Source organism: Leptopilina boulardi, unplaced genomic scaffold (assembly GCF_019393585.1).
Source record: "Leptopilina boulardi isolate dan_hultmark-lab unplaced genomic scaffold, ZJU_Lbou_2.1 LbouV2_207, whole genome shotgun sequence".
NCBI classification, from domain to species: Eukaryota; Metazoa; Arthropoda; class Insecta; order Hymenoptera; family Figitidae; genus Leptopilina; species Leptopilina boulardi.
This window is the reverse complement of record NW_026137760.1, coordinates 11916-37607: the sequence shown is the minus strand read 5'-3', so window position 1 is coordinate 37607 and position 25692 is coordinate 11916. Positions and strand designations below refer to the sequence as shown.

Genomic DNA, 25692 nt, shown 5'->3' with positions numbered 1-25692 from the left:
TTACAAATACCCGCATCTTGCGAAAATTTCCCTTTTTTGCATTTATTCCAATTATTATCCTATATTTTACTTTTATTTTACATTCAGAGAATAAACCCGCCTTTTTTATCTTTATTTTTCATTTTTTTTTTACATTTTATCTAATGTGTTTTTTCTGGACAAAGATTTGCCTAAAATTATTTCTTTTATCTTTTTGGAAAAATAAAATTTTTTTAAAATAAATTATTTTAAAATTCTTTTGATCTTTTTTTGTTTCTTTTTTAGTCAACTTCAATATATTTATAAATAAGGGAAAATAAAAAAATTAATTTGTGGTCAAACTAAACCGTTCGGTAGGTGTTAAAAGTTTCGAAATCGCGTGATTCTGTCAGGCGAAGAGACAAATTGGCCAAATCAAAATTTATCACGCTTATCAGACTTTTTATATCCACAAACGCAAATTATTACGTGATACACTGACATCGAATATCACCCTTGTGTTAATATTTTCCAGTAAATGTAGTTGTTGAAATAACAAAAATAATAATTAAAAAACAAAATAAATATACATTTCAGAGAGAAATTTACTAATTACAATATAATAATTTAAAAAACGAATACAAACGAAATTAAATATTTTCCCCATTTTTGAATAACATCGACTCTTTCAATAACATTTGAGGATTCCCTTTCATTATTTTTAATGGAATCTGGCTGGAAATTCCTCTAAAAAAAAAAAAATTTTTTCCCTCCTTTTACTGGAACCGTTGAATGAAGCTCGAATCCGCCTTTTGTAAAAACTCTTTTGTAAATAATGCACCGAAATGTTGAATTAATTCTTTTTTTTTTATTTTATTTTTTTGTTGAACGGATTCAACAAAGTCGTAAATAAACTCGGATATTCTGACCTCGGACTTTTGGTAATCCTGAAATGTAGGAGCGGGCGAATCGATCGTTGTAGGTGTTTGTACTCTCTAGCAATATTTATTTGATGCAATGTTGATTTTTTGCCTGCGGCATCATGGTTTTGAAAAAGGATTTTTGGCACACGTTTCAAATATTAGATAACTCTATAAATATCTCCTCAAGCATATGAATTTAAAAAAAAAAAAAAGAAAAAAAAACTCGGGCAAAAAATGAAAAACATGTAATGAAAAGTAAATATCCTTGCAGTATGCTCTCTTTTAGACAACATGAAATGGAACAAAAAAAAAAATTACAATTCATTTTTCTCTGGAAGCTAAGCATCTGAATACAAATATTTGGATAAAAATAAAAATATATTGTTTTTGAATAAAAAAATTTTTTTTTCAACACTTATTTTTGAAATATTTAGTGACTATTGGGTTTAATTTAATAAGAGACCGTTTTCACTGTGTGAATAAATTTCATCTTCCGAAAGGTTAAAGGCAGTAGATATATTCTGCGTCTGCGCAGAATGTTTGCTTCTGCGCAGGCGTAGAATATGTCTACTACCTCTAACCTCTCGGAAGATTAAATTTATTCACACGGTGGAAACGGGCTATATAAATGAAAAGTTGATTTCATCTAAATTTTCAAATTTGATTATGGGCAATTTTCATTAAAAAAAAAAAAAATTATACACATTTTGAGAATTATGCTTGTTCTTTTAGTTAAATTTTATTTTATTTATTTTATAAGAAATAAAAATATAACCTTTTTTTTATTTTTCTCTAATTGAATGTAATGAATAATATTTAATTTAGTCTTTTTTAAAAAAAAAAACATACTATTAAAATTATATTAAACAGAAAATTGTTATTAATTTTGTATTTACGGTTATCATTTACGTTTTGGATATAATTTACAAAATAATTGTGTAATACTTTGAGAGATTCATTATGAATTTATTGCAATGGTTATTTCGATAACTGAAATTTAAATTAAATACCATGTGTATATGAATGTTATTAACATATTTTCGATTTTAAATGATTATTATTATTATTTTCTCAAATATGTAATTAAATGAATGAATATTAATTTCAAGTATAGTATTTAATATTTTATATGATTCTAAATGTTATTATTAATTATTCACTTGAAAAAAGTAATTTTATTGATCATTTATTTATAACAAACAAAAATAATAAATTTTTTTTTGTTTGGCCTAATGACTTTGGTATATTTAATTAATAATTATCTTTTAAATAAATATATACCAAAGTCATTAGTCGAAACAAAACAAAAAATTTTTTATTTTCAACATTTTTTGGATTTTTAAATTTTTGTTAATATTAATACTTTTATTATTATTGTTATTTGTTATTATTATTATTATTTTTATTATTATTGTTATGTTTATTATTTTATTACTACTATTTTTTTAATTTATTAGGTATTATTATTATTATTATTATTATTATTATTATTATTATTATTATTATTATTATTATTATTATTATTATTGTTATAAAAAATGATAATTTAATCACTATAAAATTAGGGAGGGGAAATATAAATATTTTCTAAGCAAACATTGAGAGTACATGTTTCAATTTTGAAAATGTCCTTTTCACGGGTATCGAAATACAGAAACAATATTGAAACTGAAATAGTTCCAAAGTGAGTATAAATATTCATTTACGTGTATAGACTGAAGTATCTCTTTACACAATATAGTCCTATACTCCATCATAGGGGAGCAATAAAACATTGGCTTATCCATATTCGAACTGGACAGTTTGGACTTCATCAATTTCAATTACCTGCTTGCAACAGCCACCTTTCCTAATTCATTCTACATCACACGCCTCTCCTTTCATTAATCACTAATTACTTTCATTATACTTTGATATACATCAAACGACAAGCGTGTTTTTTTTATTAAAATTTGTTTTTTTATTTTTTTATTTTAATATTATAAAGAAATCAATGGAATATATAGAGGCCTTTTAACCTGTATATTCAAATTCAATAATTATCGAAGCTTCAATTCAATAAATCAATTATTGGCTAAAAGCCATTATATTCGTACTGGGGGATTCTTTTTTTTTAAATTAGCTTAACCAGATTACTAATGCTATTCAGATATATTCATTAAAAAAAGGGAGAAAAAAAATTTGTCAATTTCCAGGAATTTTCTTATTCGCGGTGGTAAAAAAGAATTATCGATATTTTTTGTAAGAACTTTAGACAAATCTCCTTCGAGTGATTCTGTGAATTATATGATTTATATTAGCCTATACACTGAAAAAATTTAATACCAAATAATTGGTTACTTGACTATTATCAAATAAATATTTATTTAAACCAAATTTATAATTTTTATTTGAATTAAATAAACTGTATTTGAATCAATAATTTCTGTATTTGAAACAGAAATTGTTTAACGGTGTTTAGCACCGTAACATAACCTCAAACTGAAAAATGAAGTTTTGAAAAATCTCGCAAACATGGAGGATCGAACCCAGGACCCTTAGGGGTGTAACTCGTGTACTCTGACCACAAAGCCACTTTGATTTTCAAACTAAAAAGTGATTTTTCACTGAATTAAAAATAGATTTAAAATTGAATAAAAATTACAATTGTTCACCAACTTTAAAGAAAAAAAATATATAAAAAATAAAATAATTATTATTTAACGTCAAATTTTTTTTGGGTAAAATCATTTATTTTGATAATTGTACAACTGAATCTTTCAAAATTTGATAAAATTAATTTTATTTGTTGTTAAAAACAACTTTTTAGTTTGAGGTTATGTTAATGGGCTAAGTACTCTTACCTTTAAATAATAATTATTTAATACAAATAAATATTTACTTGAACCAAATAATTTTTGAAACCAAATAATTGAATTAAATTTAATGTATTTGGATCAATAATTTCTGTATTTAAAAGAAATACGATTTAATATAATTATATTTAATACAAATTAATATTTTTTTGATAATAGTCAAGTAATAATCGTTTCTTTGATTCAAAGAAATTTTTGTTTTCAGTGTATAAATATTCATTTTTCTATTTTTTTATATTTATATTTTTATACTTTTTTATTTTTAAATATACTTTACTTATGGCACATTAGAATTGAATAAAAAGATTTTATTTCAGTGAAACATATTAATAGAGGTTTTTAAATAAAATTTTTTTAACGTTCCACTTTTTCATTTAAAAATGTAGCACGTATCGTGTTTATATTAATTTATTGAATAAATAATTCAAGCATATTCTATAGAGGGAAAATCAAATGTCGATCTCTCTCTCTCTCTCTCTCTCTCACTCTCGACATGAGATTCAGTGATCCAATTTCTTTTTAATGACTGACAGTTCTCGTGAAGCTGTAAAACGTCCAAGTGTTCATAAAATGGATAATAAACAACCAAGGGGTCAACGGGAACGGTGATCTCTGGAGATTAAAAATACATTTCCGAAGAAAGTTATTATTGGGGGATTTCATTAAATCTGAATTAATATAATTTATAACACGATAAGAAAACTCGTATATTTTAATATTACAATTTTTTTTTCACCATTAATATTTTAAAATGTTTTGTATTAGCAGGATAATAATTTTTTTTTTTTTTTATCGAACACGAAGCAATTTTAGTTTATTTTTAATTTTGCCTTTTATAGTTGGATATCCGTTAAATTTTTCATAATTTATTGATTTACTTTTTTTGCATGAATTTTATTTTAAGATTAGAGTATAGTTGAAATTAAAAAATTCATAGTGTTTAAATTTGAATTTGATAAAAATAACTAATGTGATGGCAAACAGTCAGTTACTGATTAAAATGGTAATATTTCGAGTAATTTTTTTTAGTTAAAAATAAATAAATTCACTTTTAGATTATTTTTGAATAACTAAAATTTCTGGTAATTCGATTAGTTTTGACTAATTTTTCAGTTTCTTTTCCCACTGAAAATTAGTTATTTTTTTACTAATAAATTAATAATTTTAATAGTATAATTAATAATAATAAAAAATACTAATAATTAGTAAAATAGTAACTAATTTTTACTGGTAAAAATAAGTGGAAAATTAGTTAGTTTGGACTAAATTTTCAATTATTTTTCCCCACTGAAAATTAGTTACTCTTTACTAATTATAAGTTATTTTTATTATTATTAAAATTATCATTAAAAACTAACTAAATTTCAGTGGGAAAAATAACTGGAAAATTAGTCAAAAAATAATCGAATTACTAGAAATTTTTTTATTAACATTTTTTACTAATTGCTTAAGGAAAAAGTCAGTTAAAATTTTACTAACAGTTATTTTTAACACAGATTTAGAAAATATAATTAAAATTACGAATCCAAAAAATTGTAACTTAAAAAATAAAATTGATAATTTATCAAATATCAAATTTTCACCGGTGGACAATACAAATATTTTGAAAAGAGAAAATTGAATTTTTTCGTTAAAAAGTCTAATTTTGCTTTATACTTGATAAAAGCGAAAAAAAAAGAAATGTGGGGAAGAGGCGTACTATGGTATTCTTTATACCCAACTTCCACTTTTACCACATCTTCAATGCAAAAATGTTTTCTCAGAAAACTGAGTTTCCTTTAAAAATGTAAATCTCACGAAACCTGCTGATCTGAAAAAAGTAGGTCAGAGGAGGTAAAAGACATGATCAGAAAGAATGATATTTTTGCTTTTTGACCATGAAAATGTCGCCTCTGGTCATGTAGTCAATGCATTAATGGAAGCTGAATACGATGAAACGCCATATACACAGATGAGTCTCTCTCTCTCTCTCTGTATCTGTGTAAATTCAGAAAGTTTGTGCTACAGAGGCCAACCGACGATCAATGCTATCGTGTCACTGACTTGCTACCACTACTAATAGATTTTACCTCTCTGAAATCTATTGAAACTTCTTCCAATACGCGTGTACTCTTGTCCTTTTAGACTAAACAACCCTCGGCGGCGTTTTATTTCTATCAATGTGGAATTCCTTTTGACCAATGGCATCCTTTTTTCATTCTCTCTCTCTCTTTCTCTCTGTGTGTGTACCATTAAATGAAGAAAAATTATCTCCTCTTTTTTTAAAAAAAAAAAAAACATTCAATTAACAAAAACCCTTTCGTATTGAAAAGAGAGTAAGAGAGAGTAGGAGAGAGAGAAATTTTTGTGCCCTGGAAAAAAAAGAAGCTATGCAGAAATATTTTCCCCTTGCTTTCATGGATCAAGCGAAGTGTAAAATTGCTAGCAAATGAAACCGCGCCGGATGTGCTCACTTACCCGTCTCGACTGTCACAAACTCGAGTCGTTAAAGTATCTCAAAATCTCGCAAGAATTCTGTTGATAGTGGGATAAAAGTGGTTAGATCTTTTTTCAAGGACTTTCCCCTCTCAAGAGCGTAGTTTTTATGTATTATATATAGTTAACTTAATAATAATCCATAAGGTATATACGTGTAGCGAAAAAAAAATTCGAAAATCATATTTCTATGTAAAATTTCACTTTGAAGTCTATAGAAATAATCTTATTTTATAACGGAAAATATTTTCTTATTAAAAAAAAAAAAATACTGAAGAAACTGATTCAAGAAAACTACACAGAGAAAAATGAATTGTAGGTACTAAATCTGGAAAAAGAAATTTTATTTGGTTGCTACAACAAATCTGTATTGTCGAATATAATTTTACAACAAAAAAATTGTTAGTTTTTTTTTTTTGGAAATTTTTGTTAAATCAAAATTTTATTGTTTCTTACAATTTTATTGTTTCGTTAAACCAACGAATATATTAGTATTACTAATTGTAAGGAATTTGTTAGTACAACAGTGTAGATTTGTTGTAGCAACTAAAACAAAATTTGTTAGTTCCAAATTTTGTAAGTACAATTTATTTTTATGTATATATACTATTTGATTCACTAATTTTTTTAATTCAATTTACTTTACACTAGTAAAATTTTCTTGGATCGAAAAAATATTTAATGAAATACGAACAAGTACAGAAAGTACTAAACAAAATGGTTTGAATTGACAATGGCAAAAAATTTTGGTTAATATACATGTAAACAAAATTTTTTTCTGCGTCAACAAAACTTGGGTAGTTTTTATTAAACCTTAGGAGTCACAACTAAACTTTGGTTGTCACAAGCAAATAAGAAAAATAAATAATTTTTGTTGTCTTAGTCAAAGTTTGCTTTTGCCAATTCAAGTTCGATTGGGGCAACAAAAATCCTTTATTTTTTTTTATTTAGTAGTGACAAACAAGGTTTAGTTTAGTGGAACCAAAATATTTTGCTGCAACAACAAAATTTTGGTTGTTCCAATCAAACTTTAGTGGACTTTAGTTAACAAAACCAAACTTTAGTTGATAGAACTAAACTTTGGTTGGCACAACCAAATAAGAAAAATAAATTTTTGTTGTCTTAATCAAAGTTTGGTTGTGCCAACTAGAGTTCAATTCATACAACAAAAATCCATTTCTTTGTTATTTCATTGTGAAAAACAACGTTTAATTTAGTGTATCCAAAATTTTTGCTGTTCCAATCAAATTTTAGTTGACGCAACCAAAATTTAGTTGACAACCGTACTCTAGTTGACGGAAACAAACTTTAGTTGTTACAACCAAATAAGAAAAATAGAGAATTTTTGTTGTCTTAAAATTTTGTTTGTGCCAACTAAAGTTTGATTGGAACAAAAAAATTCTTTATTTTTCTTATTTAGTTGTGATAATCAAAGTTCAGTTTAGTGCAATCAAATAATTTTACTGCATCAACAAAATTTTGGTCGTTTCAATCAAACTTTAGTTGACACAACCAAAATTTAGTTCACACAACCGAACTTTAGTTTACAGAATTAAATTTTGGTTGTCACAGCAAAATAAGAAAAACAGAGAATTTTTGTTGTCTCAAAATTTTGTTTGTGCCAACTAAAGTTTAATTGGAACAAAAAAATCCTTTATTTTTGTTATTCAGTTGTGGCAACCATAGTTTAGTTTAGTGCAACCAAATTTTTTTTGTTGCGTCAACAAAATTTAGTTGACATAACCAAAATTTAGTTAACCTAACAAAACTTTAGTTGACAAAACTAAACTTTGGTTGTCACAACCAAATAAGAAAAATAAAGAATTTTTGTTGTCTCAAAAGTTTGAAATAACCAAAAAATTTTGTTGCTGCAACAAATTTATTCCACATATGTTTTGTTGTCAACTCAAAACTTTTTTTCTCAATGTGCGTTTTTTTGATTCAATACCATTTTTTTTCATTGTAGAGGATAGAAAATAAAAATAATGAAAATTTGAATTAAATTTCCCTTTTACGTTAATTATATCAATTTCTAAGAAATAATTAGTTAAATAAAGCTTCTAATTAAAGTGTCGCGTGTATGTTATAATAGAGATAAAATGGAGACTAATGACTTTCTACTAACACGTCGTAACCCAACCCCCTTGACTAGGAACTAAAAGGTAAAGCGATAAAATCATAAAAATAAAACACGTGTTCCTTTGTACATCATTTATTATCGTACTGGTATTTTGACACTGGTTATTTTACGAAAGATAATATCTAGCCTCTTTATTAATGATTTTTTTCTGTTTCGTTTTTTTTTTTTTGTACAAGGAATTGTTGAAATTTCACCAAATTGTTAAAATCACAAATTAGATCAGCAATTCTGTACACTTTATGTCTTGTCGCAATATGAAAAAGTCTATTTTGCGATTCTGAATTCGTCACGCTATTATTGTCACTATACATATTTATATATATTGGAAAAATTTCAAAATAATCTTTCCAGATAATTCGCGTTAGTTTTTGTGATTGTTAAAGACTGATCTTTGATAAGAGTTTTTTTTTTTTTTGTCGATCCACGAGAATTTTAATTTGTATAAAATTACTATATTGAACTCGTTGATGATAATTGATTTGATCTGGACCGAAATTGTTTTGAACAAAGTGATCAAGCACGTATGAAAAAAGTCGGTCACCATCTTTCGATTGTTGAGGTGAGTGAGTGAACTTCAATGTTTTCTTGACGTTGATACTGATCACGACGACGAATCGGTGCACGACGTGATAAAACAACAGTGAGTGCCGCTGCGGCTCCAAGTGCAGCTCCAACCAATACAAGCATACCGGGATGTGCACCCACTGATAATGCATCAGTAACACGAGCACCTGAATCCGTTACTTGTCCACTCAATTCTTGCGCTACTGTATTCGATACGTCATTTGCTAAAGGCACGTATTCTTTAGTGCCGCCCATTTTGCCGTTGAGCTGACTATCCTTTTTCCGATGATGATCGTCCTCTTCCGGTGAACGTGACTCAAGTTCTGATATTTTCGTCTTACTGAGAACTTTATTGGAAGTTTTCACGTCTTCCTTTGTCGTGAGTCGCATGTTATTGTTCATGTAATGTTTCTCATTCTTTTGCTTCTTTGATTTTAGTTTGATATAACGATTTATTTTTGTAATTTCTGTCGAGTTGGTTAATGATTTTGGTTTTTCAAGATAGGAACTGATGAGCAATTGTGGCGTGGTGGAATCGAATAAAGAATTGGTTACAGCTTGTTGGGGAACAACAGTTGGAGAATGAGGGGAAATGGAATATGTTGAGTTGACAGTGGGTGGACTATCTGTAATTGAACTGGGAGGATTGGGCATGTGAGACAGATGGTAACCGGCCAGATGCAATGGTTCGGTGCAACGTGCCGGTTCATCCAATTCTCCGTGTTGTCTGATCCATTCTCCTAGCCAGTATAATTCCGTTGTGCAGTTCCAATCGTTTCCGGCAAGGCCGAGTAATCGTAATTGTGTAAGATCGTAAACAAGATCCGATTTGATGTTGGTGATGTTGATATAAGCCAAATTTAATTCGGTTAGGCTTTTGCATGCGGACAGGGCAGCGTCATCGGTGAGAAGTTGTGCGGCAAGTACAGGGCTGTGAGAAACGTCGAGGGTCGTCAATCTTTCAGGGGTTGGCACCGGAAAGGCCATGTCTCTTTGTTCCTGTTGCTCACGACTGAGGGAACTCAATCCCGACAAGTGAAGCCTCACCAAATTAGTTAGCCCACTGAAGGTATTAGCCGGTAATGCTTTAATCGGGTTATTCGATACACTCAACTCCTCTAGTGTCGGTAATTGGCTAAACGATCCCTCTTCGATCGACCCTATCCTATTGTCGTTGATTTTAAGGATTCGTAAATTGTACAATCCATCAAAGTCACCGAATCGAAGAGACGATATTGTGTTACGCTCGATGTGAAGTTCAGTTAAACTAGTCGGCAAACTGTGTGGCACAATTGCTAAAAGATTGCCGGATAAATTTAATACTTCCAAGACTTCTAAACGTCCAAGGGCATCGTCTTCCACTTCGTTTAACCGATTGTCTGATAAATCCAATAGTCTTAAAAGGGGATAACTGTCAAGATCACCGCCACGGATGGAAGTTAACTTATTACCGGCTAATCGTAGTGCTCTCACTGACCTCGTGAGTGCCGCTGGCACGCGAACCAATCCCGTGTGTGAGGCATCGACAGTCTCAAGACGTCGACCGGTACCCAAAAGAAGTGATACATCCCGTTCGCGAAGTGGATTTTCCGACAATCGCAAAATGGAGAGTCCTGGCAATGGTTGTAGAACACCAGATGCTGCTCGTGAAATACCATTTCGAGAAACGTCGAGCTCTCTTAATCTTCCAAGACTCTCAAACCACCTGGCACCAAGCACTCGCAATTGGTTACCGCTGAGATCTAACTTTTGCAACGATTCAAGTGGAGTTAAAGCATTGTCCGGCAGCGTGGTGAGTTTGTTGTCCGAGAGGTCGAGCACCTCAAGAACACTTAGTCCGCTAAACGCGTCCTCGGTCACGTTCCACAATCCATTGTTGCTGATCCTCAGCCATGTTAATCCCGTAAATGTCCTCAATTCCTCGTCACCAATGTCACTGATCTGATTGCCTGACAGGTCAAGGACCGTCACGTTGCACGCTTCACTTGCCCCCACATCACGCACCTGTACGAACATGTTATGAGACAAATTTAACTCGCGCACTTGATCGAGTCCACTCCACGTCACGTTCAACATCTTCAACGAGCAATTTGTCAAGACAATCTCCTCGATAATTAATGAATTTGGAAAATTGTCGAGAAACGTTCTTACCTCCATTTCGTCGGCATTTTCGAATTTCAATTTTTTTAAACTGCTGGGCAAATGATCCAGCGGCGTGGGAACATTGCCGGTGCATGTCATTTGTACAGTCAATGCTTCCGGATAGCATTGGCAATGATCGAGACATGCAAAGCCGCCACTTGCCATAAAGGCGAGAAGCAGCGTCAAAAACCACATCACTTTATAATGTTGAGATCTTCACATGATGACGGATAAGCGCCTCCCTCGCTTACATTAATTTCCGTCATTTGCCCGGCATTTGTTTTAAAAAAAAAAAAAAAAAAAAAGGGGCGATAATAATAATCCAACTAACCGTAAGAATTTCGAGACGGAACACCATTCACTGGGGGAAGGCTCAAGCAACACTGCGGTGCTCGTTTTGAAGCTGCGTTCGCCTTGGTTGTACGTCGTTGCCTATACCCCCCTTTTTTGGTATCGTATATTTGCCACCCTCTGTGTCTGTCCTATACCAACGCTGCTTTTCCTCTCGAACTCGATAAGGGGGTGCACACGCGGGCGCGCGCGCTTGCGCTTCCTGCAGTGAACCACCACCGATTTCACGAACTGCCACCGCTGCTTTCTTAAACTCGTTTCTCATCCGATAATTGCGACCGAAGCCCTGCAACTCTCAAACCCCCAGAGTTCACGTGTCAGGAGATGCAAGACTTTCGATCGAAGGACTGATTGAGCTCAACTCTATAGGTCGCTTTTGTTGATTGGGAGCATTGGCTCATTGGTGTCTCACTGGGTATTGTGTTTCGGTATCTTTCAAATGATTGAAGGTCAATTAGGAGGGGGTTCCCTTTTAACTGATCATTACATTTTGGAATGATTTTTTTTCTGTGGTTTAGTTTCTGTGTTTCATTAGTTCTCTCTAATGAAATAATTTCAGTTGACGAGTTAATTAGATAATTCAATTAATTTGGCAATCGAATTAATGATTAAGAGATGTTTTTCACTCATTATATCAGAAGTGAAAGACTAAAATTTACTCTTATTAAATAAAGACGGAAAATTTATATTTTCTTTTTTGTAGTTAAATCTCAAAATTTAAGATAACATTTCTGTCTGACCAAAACTTACTACTGATAATAAAATGACTAAATTTTAAACAAATTTTGAATAATTCTTTATCGGATGGAGCAAAAATTTTACTACTTCTTTTAAAATTGCAAAAAACGACGTTAAAAAATTTATAATTGGTCATAATTTGGTTTTTTGTATTTATAATAGAATCACAAAAACGGAGAAGAAATTAGCATATGTTTTGTACCGGGTGTTCCAAAAAAAAACGAATAACAGGCGGCTAGAAACAGGCGGCTAGCTTCAGTTTCATATCACAAAATTTTAAACTAGTATTGTCTAACTAAATTTACTACGGATGATAAAATAATAAAATTTTAAACCCTTCTGACTGACCAAAATTTATTTTTACTCTTTTTATGTTTATTTTGAAAATTTTAAGTTATGTTTGACTAAAAATTAATTAAAAATTACTAATTATTAGTAAAAAGTAATTTATTTTTCCACTGAAAATTAGTTATTTCTTTACTAATAATTTGTATTTTTTTTTACTAATTTTACTTTAGCTAATTTATTTATTTTTACTAATTTTACTTAGCTAATTTACTAATTTTAGCAATAAGTCAGTCAAGATTTTACTAAAAATTATTAATTTTCAACTCATTCAGATTTAGAGAGTATAATTGAATTAACAGAATATAGTAACTAAATAATACAATCGTAAATTGTACATAGTTTAATTGTAAGGTTCCTCGTATTTAATTAACGCAATCTAAAAATAATATTTCAGTAGGTAATTATTGATTTCCAATTTTCCCTAAACTTTATCAAATTACGTATTTAAATATTCGATATCCAAAATTTATTTTAGTATTCGAAAATACTAAAATTGTACAATTTCAAATGATATTTCATTAAAATTTCATGAATTTAATTGTCAATCAAATCCTCAGATTTTCATAATTAGTAAATTAATTAAACGGAAAAAATCTAAATTTTATTTCTTTAGTTAAAAGAGGGGAAAAAAATATTCTTAAAAATGCAGTTGCGTTTGTGTGTTTTTTTTTATTTTTCTATTTTTTCTATTCAAAATATGGAAAAGGAGTTCTTTTTTCTCATCCATTCTGTTTATTATATAACTTTCAGACAAATTCTTGGCATACGCATGTTTTCTATTCTTTGACAAAGTTTGAAATGAATGGAGTAGCTTCTAGAATAAACTTTTGAAAAAGGTCACCGCAAAAGTTTGTGTCTACACTTTTGTGTCGACAAGAGAGTTCCCTTTCTTTGTGTATAACATTGAAAAAAACTTGAAAAATATTTTCAACATTCCCGACTTAAAAAAATCCTTCTTTGTTGACTAATCAAAATTAAGATTTTGTTAATTAAATGAAAAAAAATGTTACTATAATTTTTAATTATAAATTTCTTTCTGTTTCAGGTAAGTTGCTGTTATTTGTCCATATACTTTTCAACCATAAAGGTAATTTGTTATTACTTAAATTTTTCAACATTTAAAAATATTTTACCAACATATTTAGAAAAAAAAAATTCATTTTTGTTTTTAATATCATAAATATTCATTTTTTTTACATAAAACGATAAATTTAAATTTTCAACAATTTTTTATTCCCCATACAAGAAGTGTTGGCGCATAGAAGCCAGTAATAAAAAAATATAAACATTAATTACGGTTACTGTGGTAATTATAATTTTAGTTTTAATAAGAAAGTAAATTTTGAAAACAAGTCGAAAAGGTGTGAGTTTTTCCCTCATGTGCAAGGTCCCTCATGTCATGTCATGTACGAACAATGAGCCAGAATTACTAGACGCAAAAAGTCACTCGTAAAGGCAAAAAAATATACCTTTCATGGTACACACTACTCTCCTTTCATGTATTTTTTAATTTTTAATTTGAAAAACATGAATGGAAGCAAGACTGTTCTTTTAATAGTTATTTACGTTTAGATAAAGCATGAACAAAAAAAAATTACATGTATACACAGCAAGAAAGTTAATTAAAATATTCACTAAATTCATTTTTTCTATACTTAAAAAAAAAAAATTTAATTTAAAAACTAAAATTAAAAAATCCAAAATTGACAGCCCGATCCGAGTAGAGGAACACCATTTTTATGACCATTAAAGCGATTTTCGTCAAAAAAAAATTTTCAAAAAAATTCAATTTTTCTTAGGCAGACTATTTTATTGCAATTTCTTGCACAAAATACACCTAAAAGTGTAGAAAAAAATTGACAGCCCGATCCGAGTAGGGGAACACCATTTTTATGACCATTAAAGCGATTTTCGTCAAAAAAAAATTTTCAAAAAAATTCAATTTTTCTTAGGCAGACTATTTTATTGCAATTTCTTGCACAAAATACACCTAAAAGTGTAGAAAAAAATTGACAGCCCGATCCGAGTAGGGGAACACCATTTTTATGACCATTAAAGCGATTTTCGTCAAAAAAAAATTTTCAAAAAAATTCAATTTTTCTTAGGCAGACTATTTTATTGCAATTTCTTGCACAAAATACACCTAAAAGTGTAGAAAAAAATTGACAGCCCGATCCGAGTAGAGGAACACCATTTTTATGACCATTAAAGCGATTTTCGTCAAAAAAAAATTTTCAAAAAAATTCAATTTTTCTTAGGCAGACTATTTTATTGCAATTTCTTGCACAAAATACACCTAAAAGTGTAGAAAAAAATTGACAGCCCGATCCGAGTAGGGGAACACCATTTTTATGACCATTAAAGCGATTTTCGTCAAAAAAAAATTTTCAAAAAAATTCAATTTTTCTTAGGCAGACTATTTTATTGCAATTTCTTGCACAAAATACACCTAAAAGTGTAGAAAAAAATTGACAGCCCGATCCGAGTAGGGGAACACCATTTTTATGACCATTAAAGCGATTTTCGTCAAAAAAAAATTTTCAAAAAAATTCAATTTTTCTTAGGCAGACTATTTTATTGCAATTTCTTGCACAAAATACACCTAAAAGTGTAGAAAAAAATTGACAGCCCGATCCGAGTAGAGGAACACCATTTTTATGACCATTAAAGCGATTTTCGTCAAAAAAAAATTTTCAAAAAAATTCAATTTTTCTTAGGCAGACTATTTTATTGCAATTTCTTGCACAAAATACACCTAAAAGTGTAGAAAAAAATTGACAGCCCGATCCGAGTAGAGGAACACCATTTTTATGACCATTAAAGCGATTTTCGTCAAAAAAAAATTTTCAAAAAAATTCAATTTTTCTTAGGCAGACTATTTTATTGCAATTTCTTGCACAAAATACACCTAAAAGTGTAGAAAAAAATTGACAGCCCGATCCGAGTAGAGGAACACCATTTTTATGACCATTAAAGCGATTTTCGTCAAAAAAAAATTTTCAAAAAAATTCAATTTTTCTTAGGCAGACTATTTTATTGCAATTTCTTGCACAAAATACACCTAAAAGTGTAGAAAAAAATTGACAGCCCGATCCGAGTAGAGGAACACCATTTTTATGACCATTAAAGCGATTTTCGTCAAAAAAAAATTTTCAAAAAAATTCAATTTTTCTTAGGCAGACTATTTTATTGCAATTTCTTGCACAAAATACACCTAAAAGTGTAGAAAAAAATTGACAGCCCGATCCGAGTAGAGGAACACCATTTTTATGACCATTAAAGCGATTTTCGTCAAAAAAAAATTTTCAAAAAAATTCAATTTTTCTTAGGCAGACTATTTTATTGCAATTTCTTGCACAAAATACACCTAAAAGTGTAGAAAAAAATTGACAGCCCGATCCGAGTAGAGGAACACCATTTTTATGACCATTAAAGCGATTTTCGTCAAAAAAAAATTTTCAAAAAAATTCAATTTTTCTTAGGCAGACTATTTTATTGCAATTTCTTGCACAAAATACACCTAAAAGTGTAGAAAAAAATTGACAGCCCGATCCGAGTAGAGGAACACCATTTTTATGACCATTAAAGCGATTTTCGTCAAAAAAAAATTTTCAAAAAAATTCAATTTTTCTTAGGCAGACTATTTTATTGCAATTTCTTGCACAAAATACACCTAAAAGTGTAGAAAAAAATTGACAGCCCGATCCGAGTAGAGGAACACCATTTTTATGACCATTAAAGCGATTTTCGTCAAAAAAAAATTTTCAAAAAAATTCAATTTTTCTTAGGCAGACTATTTTATTGCAATTTCTTGCACAAAATACACCTAAAAGTGTAGAAAAAAATTGACAGCCCGATCCGAGTAGAGGAACACCATTTTTATGACCATTAAAGCGATTTTCGTCAAAAAAAAATTTTCAAAAAAATTCAATTTTTCTTAGGCAGACTATTTTATTGCAATTTCTTGCACAAAATACACCTAAAAGTGTAGAAAAAAATTGACAGCCCGATCCGAGTAGAGGAACACCATTTTTATGACCATTAAAGCGATTTTCGTCAAAAAAAAATTTTCAAAAAAATTCAATTTTTCTTAGGCAGACTATTTTATTGCAATTTCTTGCACAAAATACACCTAAAAGTGTAGAAAAAAATTGACAGCCCGATCCGAGTAGAGGAACACCATTTTTATGACCATTAAAGCGATTTTCGTCAAAAAAAAATTTTCAAAAAAATTCAATTTTTCTTAGGCAGACTATTTTATTGCAATTTCTTGCACAAAATACACCTAAAAGTGTAGAAAAAAATTGACAGCCCGATCCGAGTAGAGGAACACCATTTTTATGACCATTAAAGCGATTTTCGTCAAAAAAAAATTTTCAAAAAAATTCAATTTTTCTTAGGCAGACTATTTTATTGCAATTTCTTGCACAAAATACACCTAAAAGTGTAGAAAAAAATTGACAGCCCGATCCGAGTAGAGGAACACCATTTTTATGACCATTAAAGCGATTTTCGTCAAAAAAAAATTTTCAAAAAAATTCAATTTTTCTTAGGCAGACTATTTTATTGCAATTTCTTGCACAAAATACACCTAAAAGTGTAGAAAAAAATTGACAGCCCGATCCGAGTAGAGGAACACCATTTTTATGACCATTAAAGCGATTTTCGTCAAAAAAAAATTTTCAAAAAAATTCAATTTTTCTTAGGCAGACTATTTTATTGCAATTTCTTGCACAAAATACACCTAAAAGTGTAGAAAAAAATTGACAGCCCGATCCGAGTAGAGGAACACCATTTTTATGACCATTAAAGCGATTTTCGTCAAAAAAAAATTTTCAAAAAAATTCAATTTTTCTTAGGCAGACTATTTTATTGCAATTTCTTGCACAAAATACACCTAAAAGTGTAGAAAAAAATTGACAGCCCGATCCGAGTAGAGGAACACCATTTTTATGACCATTAAAGCGATTTTCGTCAAAAAAAAATTTTCAAAAAAATTCAATTTTTCTTAGGCAGACTATTTTATTGCAATTTCTTGCACAAAATACACCTAAAAGTGTAGAAAAAAATTGACAGCCCGATCCGAGTAGAGGAACACCATTTTTATGACCATTAAAGCGATTTTCGTCAAAAAAAAATTTTCAAAAAAATTCAATTTTTCTTAGGCAGACTATTTTATTGCAATTTCTTGCACAAAATACACCTAAAAGTGTAGAAAAAAATTGACAGCCCGATCCGAGTAGAGGAACACCATTTTTATGACCATTAAAGCGATTTTCGTCAAAAAAAAATTTTCAAAAAAATTCAATTTTTCTTAGGCAGACTATTTTATTGCAATTTCTTGCACAAAATACACCTAAAAGTGTAGAAAAAAATTGACAGCCCGATCCGAGTAGAGGAACACCATTTTTATGACCATTAAAGCGATTTTCGTCAAAAAAAAATTTTCAAAAAAATTCAATTTTTCTTAGGCAGACTATTTTATTGCAATTTCTTGCACAAAATACACCTAAAAGTGTAGAAAAAAATTGACAGCCCGATCCGAGTAGAGGAACACCATTTTTATGACCATTAAAGCGATTTTCGTCAAAAAAAAATTTTCAAAAAAATTCAATTTTTCTTAGGCAGACTATTTTATTGCAATTTCTTGCACAAAATACACCTAAAAGTGTAGAAAAAAATTGACAGCCCGATCCGAGTAGAGGAACACCATTTTTATGACCATTAAAGCGATTTTCGTCAAAAAAAAATTTTCAAAAAAATTCAATTTTTCTTAGGCAGACTATTTTATTGCAATTTCTTGCACAAAATACACCTAAAAGTGTAGAAAAAAATTGACAGCCCGATCCGAGTAGAGGAACACCATTTTTATGACCATTAAAGCGATTTTCGTCAAAAAAAAATTTTCAAAAAAATTCAATTTTTCTTAGGCAGACTATTTTATTGCAATTTCTTGCACAAAATACACCTAAAAGTGTAGAAAAAAATTGACAGCCCGATCCGAGTAGAGGAACACCATTTTTATGACCATTAAAGCGATTTTCGTCAAAAAAAAATTTTCAAAAAAATTCAATTTTTCTTAGGCAGACTATTTTATTGCAATTTCTTGCACAAAATACACCTAAAAGTGTAGAAAAAAATTGACAGCCCGATCCGAGTAGAGGAACACCATTTTTATGACCATTAAAGCGATTTTCGTCAAAAAAAAATTTTCAAAAAAATTCAATTTTTCTTAGGCAGACTATTTTATTGCAATTTCTTGCACAAAATACACCTAAAAGTGTAGAAAAAAATTGACAGCCCGATCCGAGTAGAGGAACACCATTTTTATGACCATTAAAGCGATTTTCGTCAAAAAAAAATTTTCAAAAAAATTCAATTTTTCTTAGGCAGACTATTTTATTGCAATTTCTTGCACAAAATACACCTAAAAGTGTAGAAAAAAATTGACAGCCCGATCCGAGTAGAGGAACACCATTTTTATGACCATTAAAGCGATTTTCGTCAAAAAAAAATTTTCAAAAAAATTCAATTTTTCTTAGGCAGACTATTTTATTGCAATTTCTTGCACAAAATACACCTAAAAGTGTAGAAAAAAATTGACAGCCCGATCCGAGTAGAGGAACACCATTTTTATGACCATTAAAGCGATTTTCGTCAAAAAAAAATTTTCAAAAAAATTCAATTTTTCTTAGGCAGACTATTTTATTGCAATTTCTTGCACAAAATACACCTAAAAGTGTAGAAAAAAATTGACAGCCCGATCCGAGTAGAGGAACACCATTTTTATGACCATTAAAGCGATTTTCGTCAAAAAAAAATTTTCAAAAAAATTCAATTTTTCTTAGGCAGACTATTTTATTGCAATTTCTTGCACAAAATACACCTAAAAGTGTAGAAAAAAATTGACAGCCCGATCCGAGTAGAGGAACACCATTTTTATGACCATTAAAGCGATTTTCGTCAAAAAAAAATTTTCAAAAAAATTCAATTTTTCTTAGGCAGACTATTTTATTGCAATTTCTTGCACAAAATACACCTAAAAGTGTAGAAAAAAATTGACAGCCCGATCCGAGTAGAGGAACACCATTTTTATGACCATTAAAGCGATTTTCGTCAAAAAAAAATTTTCAAAAAAATTCAATTTTTCTTAGGCAGACTATTTTATTGCAATTTCTTGCACAAAATACACCTAAAAGTGTAGAAAAAAATTGACAGCCCGATCCGAGTAGAGGAACACCATTTTTATGACCATTAAAGCGATTTTCGTCAAAAAAAAATTTTCAAAAAAATTCAATTTTTCTTAGGCAGACTATTTTATTGCAATTTCTTGCACAAAATACACCTAAAAGTGTAGAAAAAAATTGACAGCCCGATCCGAGTAGAGGAACACCATTTTTATGACCATTAAAGCGATTTTCGTCAAAAAAAAATTTTCAAAAAAATTCAATTTTTCTTAGGCAGACTATTTTATTGCAATTTCTTGCACAAAATACACCTAAAAGTGTAGAAAAAAATTGACAGCCCGATCCGAGTAGAGGAACACCATTTTTATGACCATTAAAGCGATTTTCGTCAAAAAAAAATTTTCAAAAAAATTCAATTTTTCTTAGGCAGACTATTTTATTGCAATTTCTTGCACAAAATACACCTAAAAGTGTAGAAAAAAATTGACAGCCCGATCCGAGTAGAGGAACACCATTTTTATGACCATTAAAGCGATTTTCGTCAAAAAAAAATTTTCAAAAAAATTCAATTTTTCTTAGGCAGACTATTTTATTGCAATTTCTTGCACAAAATACACCTAAAAGTGTAGAAAAAAATTGACAGCCCGATCCGAGTAGAGGAACACCATTTTTATGACCATTAAAGCGATTTTCGTCAAAAAAAAATTTTCAAAAAAATTCAATTTTTCTTAGGCAGACTATTTTTTGCAATTTCTTGCACAAAATACACCTAAAAGTGTAGAAAAAAATTGACAGCCCGATCCGAGTAGAGGAACACCATTTTTATGACCATTAAAGCGATTTTCGTCAAAAAAAAATTTTCAAAAAAATTCAATTTTTCTTAGGCAGACTATTTTATTGCAATTTCTTGCACAAAATACACCTAAAAGTGTAGAAAAAAATTGACAGCCCGATCCGAGTAGAGGAACACCATTTTTATGACCATTAAAGCGATTTTCGTCAAAAAAAAATTTTCAAAAAAATTCAATTTTTCTTAGGCAGACTATTTTATTGCAATTTCTTGCACAAAATACACCTAAAAGTGTAGAAAAAAATTGACAGCCCGATCCGAGTAGAGGAACACCATTTTTATGACCATTAAAGCGATTTTCGTCAAAAAAAAATTTTCAAAAAAATTCAATTTTTCTTAGGCAGACTATTTTATTGCAATTTCTTGCACAAAATACACCTAAAAGTGTAGAAAAAAATTGACAGCCCGATCCGAGTAGAGGAACACCATTTTTATGACCATTAAAGCGATTTTCGTCAAAAAAAAATTTTCAAAAAAATTCAATTTTTCTTAGGCAGACTATTTTATTGCAATTTCTTGCACAAAATACACCTAAAAGTGTAGAAAAAAATTGACAGCCCGATCCGAGTAGAGGAACACCATTTTTATGACCATTAAAGCGATTTTCGTCAAAAAAAAATTTTCAAAAAAATTCAATTTTTCTTAGGCAGACTATTTTATTGCAATTTCTTGCACAAAATACACCTAAAAGTGTAGAAAAAAATTGACAGCCCGATCCGAGTAGAGGAACACCATTTTTATGACCATTAAAGCGATTTTCGTCAAAAAAAAATTTTCAAAAAAATTCAATTTTTCTTAGGCAGACTATTTTATTGCAATTTCTTGCACAAAATACACCTAAAAGTGTAGAAAAAAATTGACAGCCCGATCCGAGTAGAGGAACACCATTTTTATGACCATTAAAGCGATTTTCGTCAAAAAAAAATTTTCAAAAAAATTCAATTTTTCTTAGGCAGACTATTTTATTGCAATTTCTTGCACAAAATACACCTAAAAGTGTAGAAAAAAATTGACAGCCCGATCCGAGTAGAGGAACACCATTTTTATGACCATTAAAGCGATTTTCGTCAAAAAAAAATTTTCAAAAAAATTCAATTTTTCTTAGGCAGACTATTTTATTGCAATTTCTTGCACAAAATACACCTAAAAGTGTAGAAAAAAATTGACAGCCCGATCCGAGTAGAGGAACACCATTTTTATGACCATTAAAGCGATTTTCGTCAAAAAAAAATTTTCAAAAAAATTCAATTTTTCTTAGGCAGACTATTTTATTGCAATTTCTTGCACAAAATACACCTAAAAGTGTAGAAAAAAATTGACAGCCCGATCCGAGTAGAGGAACACCATTTTTATGACCATTAAAGCGATTTTCGTCAAAAAAAAATTTTCAAAAAAATTCAATTTTTCTTAGGCAGACTATTTTATTGCAATTTCTTGCACAAAATACACCTAAAAGTGTAGAAAAAAATTGACAGCCCGATCCGAGTAGAGGAACACCATTTTTATGACCATTAAAGCGATTTTCGTCAAAAAAAAATTTTCAAAAAAATTCAATTTTTCTTAGGCAGACTATTTTATTGCAATTTCTTGCACAAAATACACCTAAAAGTGTAGAAAAAAATTGACAGCCCGATCCGAGTAGAGGAACACCAATTTTATGACCATTAAAGCGATTTTCGTCAAAAAAAAATTTTCAAAAAAATTCAATTTTTCTTAGGCAGACTATTTTATTGCAATTTCTTGCACAAAATACACCTAAAAGTGTAGAAAAAAATTGACAGCCCGATCCGAGTAGAGGAACACCAATTTTATGACCATTAAAGCGATTTTCGTCAAAAAAAAATTTTCAAAAAAATTCAATTTTTCTTAGGCAGACTATTTTATTGCAATTTCTTGCACAAAATACACCTAAAAGTGTAGAAAAAAATTGACAGCCCGATCCGAGTAGAGGAACACCAATTTTATGACCATTAAAGCGATTTTCGTCAAAAAAAAATTTTCAAAAAAATTCAATTTTTCTTAGGCAGACTATTTTATTGCAATTTCTTGCACAAAATACACCTAAAAGTGTAGAAAAAAATTGACAGCCCGATCCGAGTAGAGGAACACCAATTTTATGACCATTAAAGCGATTTTCGTCAAAAAAAAATTTTCAAAAAAATTCAATTTTTCTTAGGCAGACTATTTTATTGCAATTTCTTGCACAAAATACACCTAAAAGTGTAGAAAAAAATTGACAGCCCGATCCGAGTAGAGGAACACCAATTTTATGACCATTAAAGCGATTTTCGTCAAAAAAAAATTTTCAAAAAAATTCAATTTTTCTTAGGCAGACTATTTTATTGCAATTTCTTGCACAAAATACACCTAAAAGTGTAGAAAAAAATTGACAGCCCGATCCGAGTAGAGGAACACCAATTTTATGACCATTAAAGCGATTTTCGTCAAAAAAAAATTTTCAAAAAAATTCAATTTTTCTTAGGCAGACTATTTTATTGCAATTTCTTGCACAAAATACACCTAAAAGTGTAGAAAAAAATTGACAGCCCGATCCGAGTAGAGGAACACCAATTTTATGACCATTAAAGCGATTTTCGTCAAAAAAAAATTTTCAAAAAAATTCAATTTTTCTTAGGCAGACTATTTTATTGCAATTTCTTGCACAAAATACACCTAAAAGTGTAGAAAAAAATTGACAGCCCGATCCGAGTAGAGGAACACCAATTTTATGACCATTAAAGCGATTTTCGTCAAAAAAAAATTTTCAAAAAAATTCAATTTTTCTTAGGCAGACTATTTTATTGCAATTTCTTGCACAAAATACACCTAAAAGTGTAGAAAAAAATTGACAGCCCGATCCGAGTAGAGGAACACCAATTTTATGACCATTAAAGCGATTTTCGTCAAAAAAAAATTTTCAAAAAAATTCAATTTTTCTTAGGCAGACTATTTTATTGCAATTTCTTGCACAAAATACACCTAAAAGTGTAGAAAAAAATTGACAGCCCGATCCGAGTAGAGGAACACCAATTTTATGACCATTAAAGCGATTTTCGTCAAAAAAAAATTTTCAAAAAAATTCAATTTTTCTTAGGCAGACTATTTTATTGCAATTTCTTGCACAAAATACACCTAAAAGTGTAGAAAAAAATTGACAGCCCGATCCGAGTAGAGGAACACCAATTTTATGACCATTAAAGCGATTTTCGTCAAAAAAAAATTTTCAAAAAAATTCAATTTTTCTTAGGCAGACTATTTTATTGCAATTTCTTGCACAAAATACACCTAAAAGTGTAGAAAAAAATTGACAGCCCGATCCGAGTAGAGGAACACCAATTTTATGACCATTAAAGCGATTTTCGTCAAAAAAAAATTTTCAAAAAAATTCAATTTTTCTTAGGCAGACTATTTTATTGCAATTTCTTGCACAAAATACACCTAAAAGTGTAGAAAAAAATTGACAGCCCGATCCGAGTAGAGGAACACCAATTTTATGACCATTAAAGCGATTTTCGTCAAAAAAAAATTTTCAAAAAAATTCAATTTTTCTTAGGCAGACTATTTTATTGCAATTTCTTGCACAAAATACACCTAAAAGTGTAGAAAAAAATTGACAGCCCGATCCGAGTAGAGGAACACCAATTTTATGACCATTAAAGCGATTTTCGTCAAAAAAAAATTTTCAAAAAAATTCAATTTTTCTTAGGCAGACTATTTTATTGCAATTTCTTGCACAAAATACACCTAAAAGTGTAGAAAAAAATTGACAGCCCGATCCGAGTAGAGGAACACCAATTTTATGACCATTAAAGCGATTTTCGTCAAAAAAAAATTTTCAAAAAAATTCAATTTTTCTTAGGCAGACTATTTTATTGCAATTTCTTGCACAAAATACACCTAAAAGTGTAGAAAAAAATTGACAGCCCGATCCGAGTAGAGGAACACCAATTTTATGACCATTAAAGCGATTTTCGTCAAAAAAAAATTTTCAAAAAAATTCAATTTTTCTTAGGCAGACTATTTTATTGCAATTTCTTGCACAAAATACACCTAAAAGTGTAGAAAAAAATTGACAGCCCGATCCGAGTAGAGGAACACCAATTTTATGACCATTAAAGCGATTTTCGTCAAAAAAAAATTTTCAAAAAAATTCAATTTTTCTTAGGCAGACTATTTTATTGCAATTTCTTGCACAAAATACACCTAAAAGTGTAGAAAAAAATTGACAGCCCGATCCGAGTAGAGGAACACCAATTTTATGACCATTAAAGCGATTTTCGTCAAAAAAAAATTTTCAAAAAAATTCAATTTTTCTTAGGCAGACTATTTTATTGCAATTTCTTGCACAAAATACACCTAAAAGTGTAGAAAAAAATTGACAGCCCGATCCGAGTAGAGGAACACCAATTTTATGACCATTAAAGCGATTTTCGTCAAAAAAAAATTTTCAAAAAAATTCAATTTTTCTTAGGCAGACTATTTTATTGCAATTTCTTGCACAAAATACACCTAAAAGTGTAGAAAAAAATTGACAGCCCGATCCGAGTAGAGGAACACCAATTTTATGACCATTAAAGCGATTTTCGTCAAAAAAAAATTTTCAAAAAAATTCAATTTTTCTTAGGCAGACTATTTTATTGCAATTTCTTGCACAAAATACACCTAAAAGTGTAGAAAAAAATTGACAGCCCGATCCGAGTAGAGGAACACCAATTTTATGACCATTAAAGCGATTTTCGTCAAAAAAAAATTTTCAAAAAAATTCAATTTTTCTTAGGCAGACTATTTTATTGCAATTTCTTGCACAAAATACACCTAAAAGTGTAGAAAAAAATTGACAGCCCGATCCGAGTAGAGGAACACCAATTTTATGACCATTAAAGCGATTTTCGTCAAAAAAAAATTTTCAAAAAAATTCAATTTTTCTTAGGCAGACTATTTTATTGCAATTTCTTGCACAAAATACACCTAAAAGTGTAGAAAAAAATTGACAGCCCGATCCGAGTAGAGGAACACCAATTTTATGACCATTAAAGCGATTTTCGTCAAAAAAAAATTTTCAAAAAAATTCAATTTTTCTTAGGCAGACTATTTTATTGCAATTTCTTGCACAAAATACACCTAAAAGTGTAGAAAAAAATTGACAGCCCGATCCGAGTAG

The 25692-nt window shown here is 29.7% G+C and overlaps 1 protein-coding gene across 1 annotated transcript; it reads right to left on the bottom strand.

Annotated features, from left to right (window-relative positions):
* Positions 1 to 8593: 8593 nt before the first annotated feature.
* Positions 8594 to 11440, bottom strand: LOC127278547 (insulin-like growth factor-binding protein complex acid labile subunit). The gene has a single exon (XM_051300307.1). It carries the CDS (start codon positions 11250 to 11252, stop codon positions 8889 to 8891), a length of 2364 nt encoding a protein of 787 aa, XP_051156264.1. The 5' UTR covers positions 11253 to 11440; the 3' UTR covers positions 8594 to 8888.
* Between the last annotated feature and the right edge of the window lie 14252 nt (positions 11441 to 25692).

What these genes read in the sequence shown, in the direction of transcription:
- LOC127278547 (XM_051300307.1), bottom strand. Translation starts at nt 11,252, where the DNA reads ATGTGGTTTTTGACGCTGCTTCTCGCCTTTATGGCAAGTGGCGGCTTT.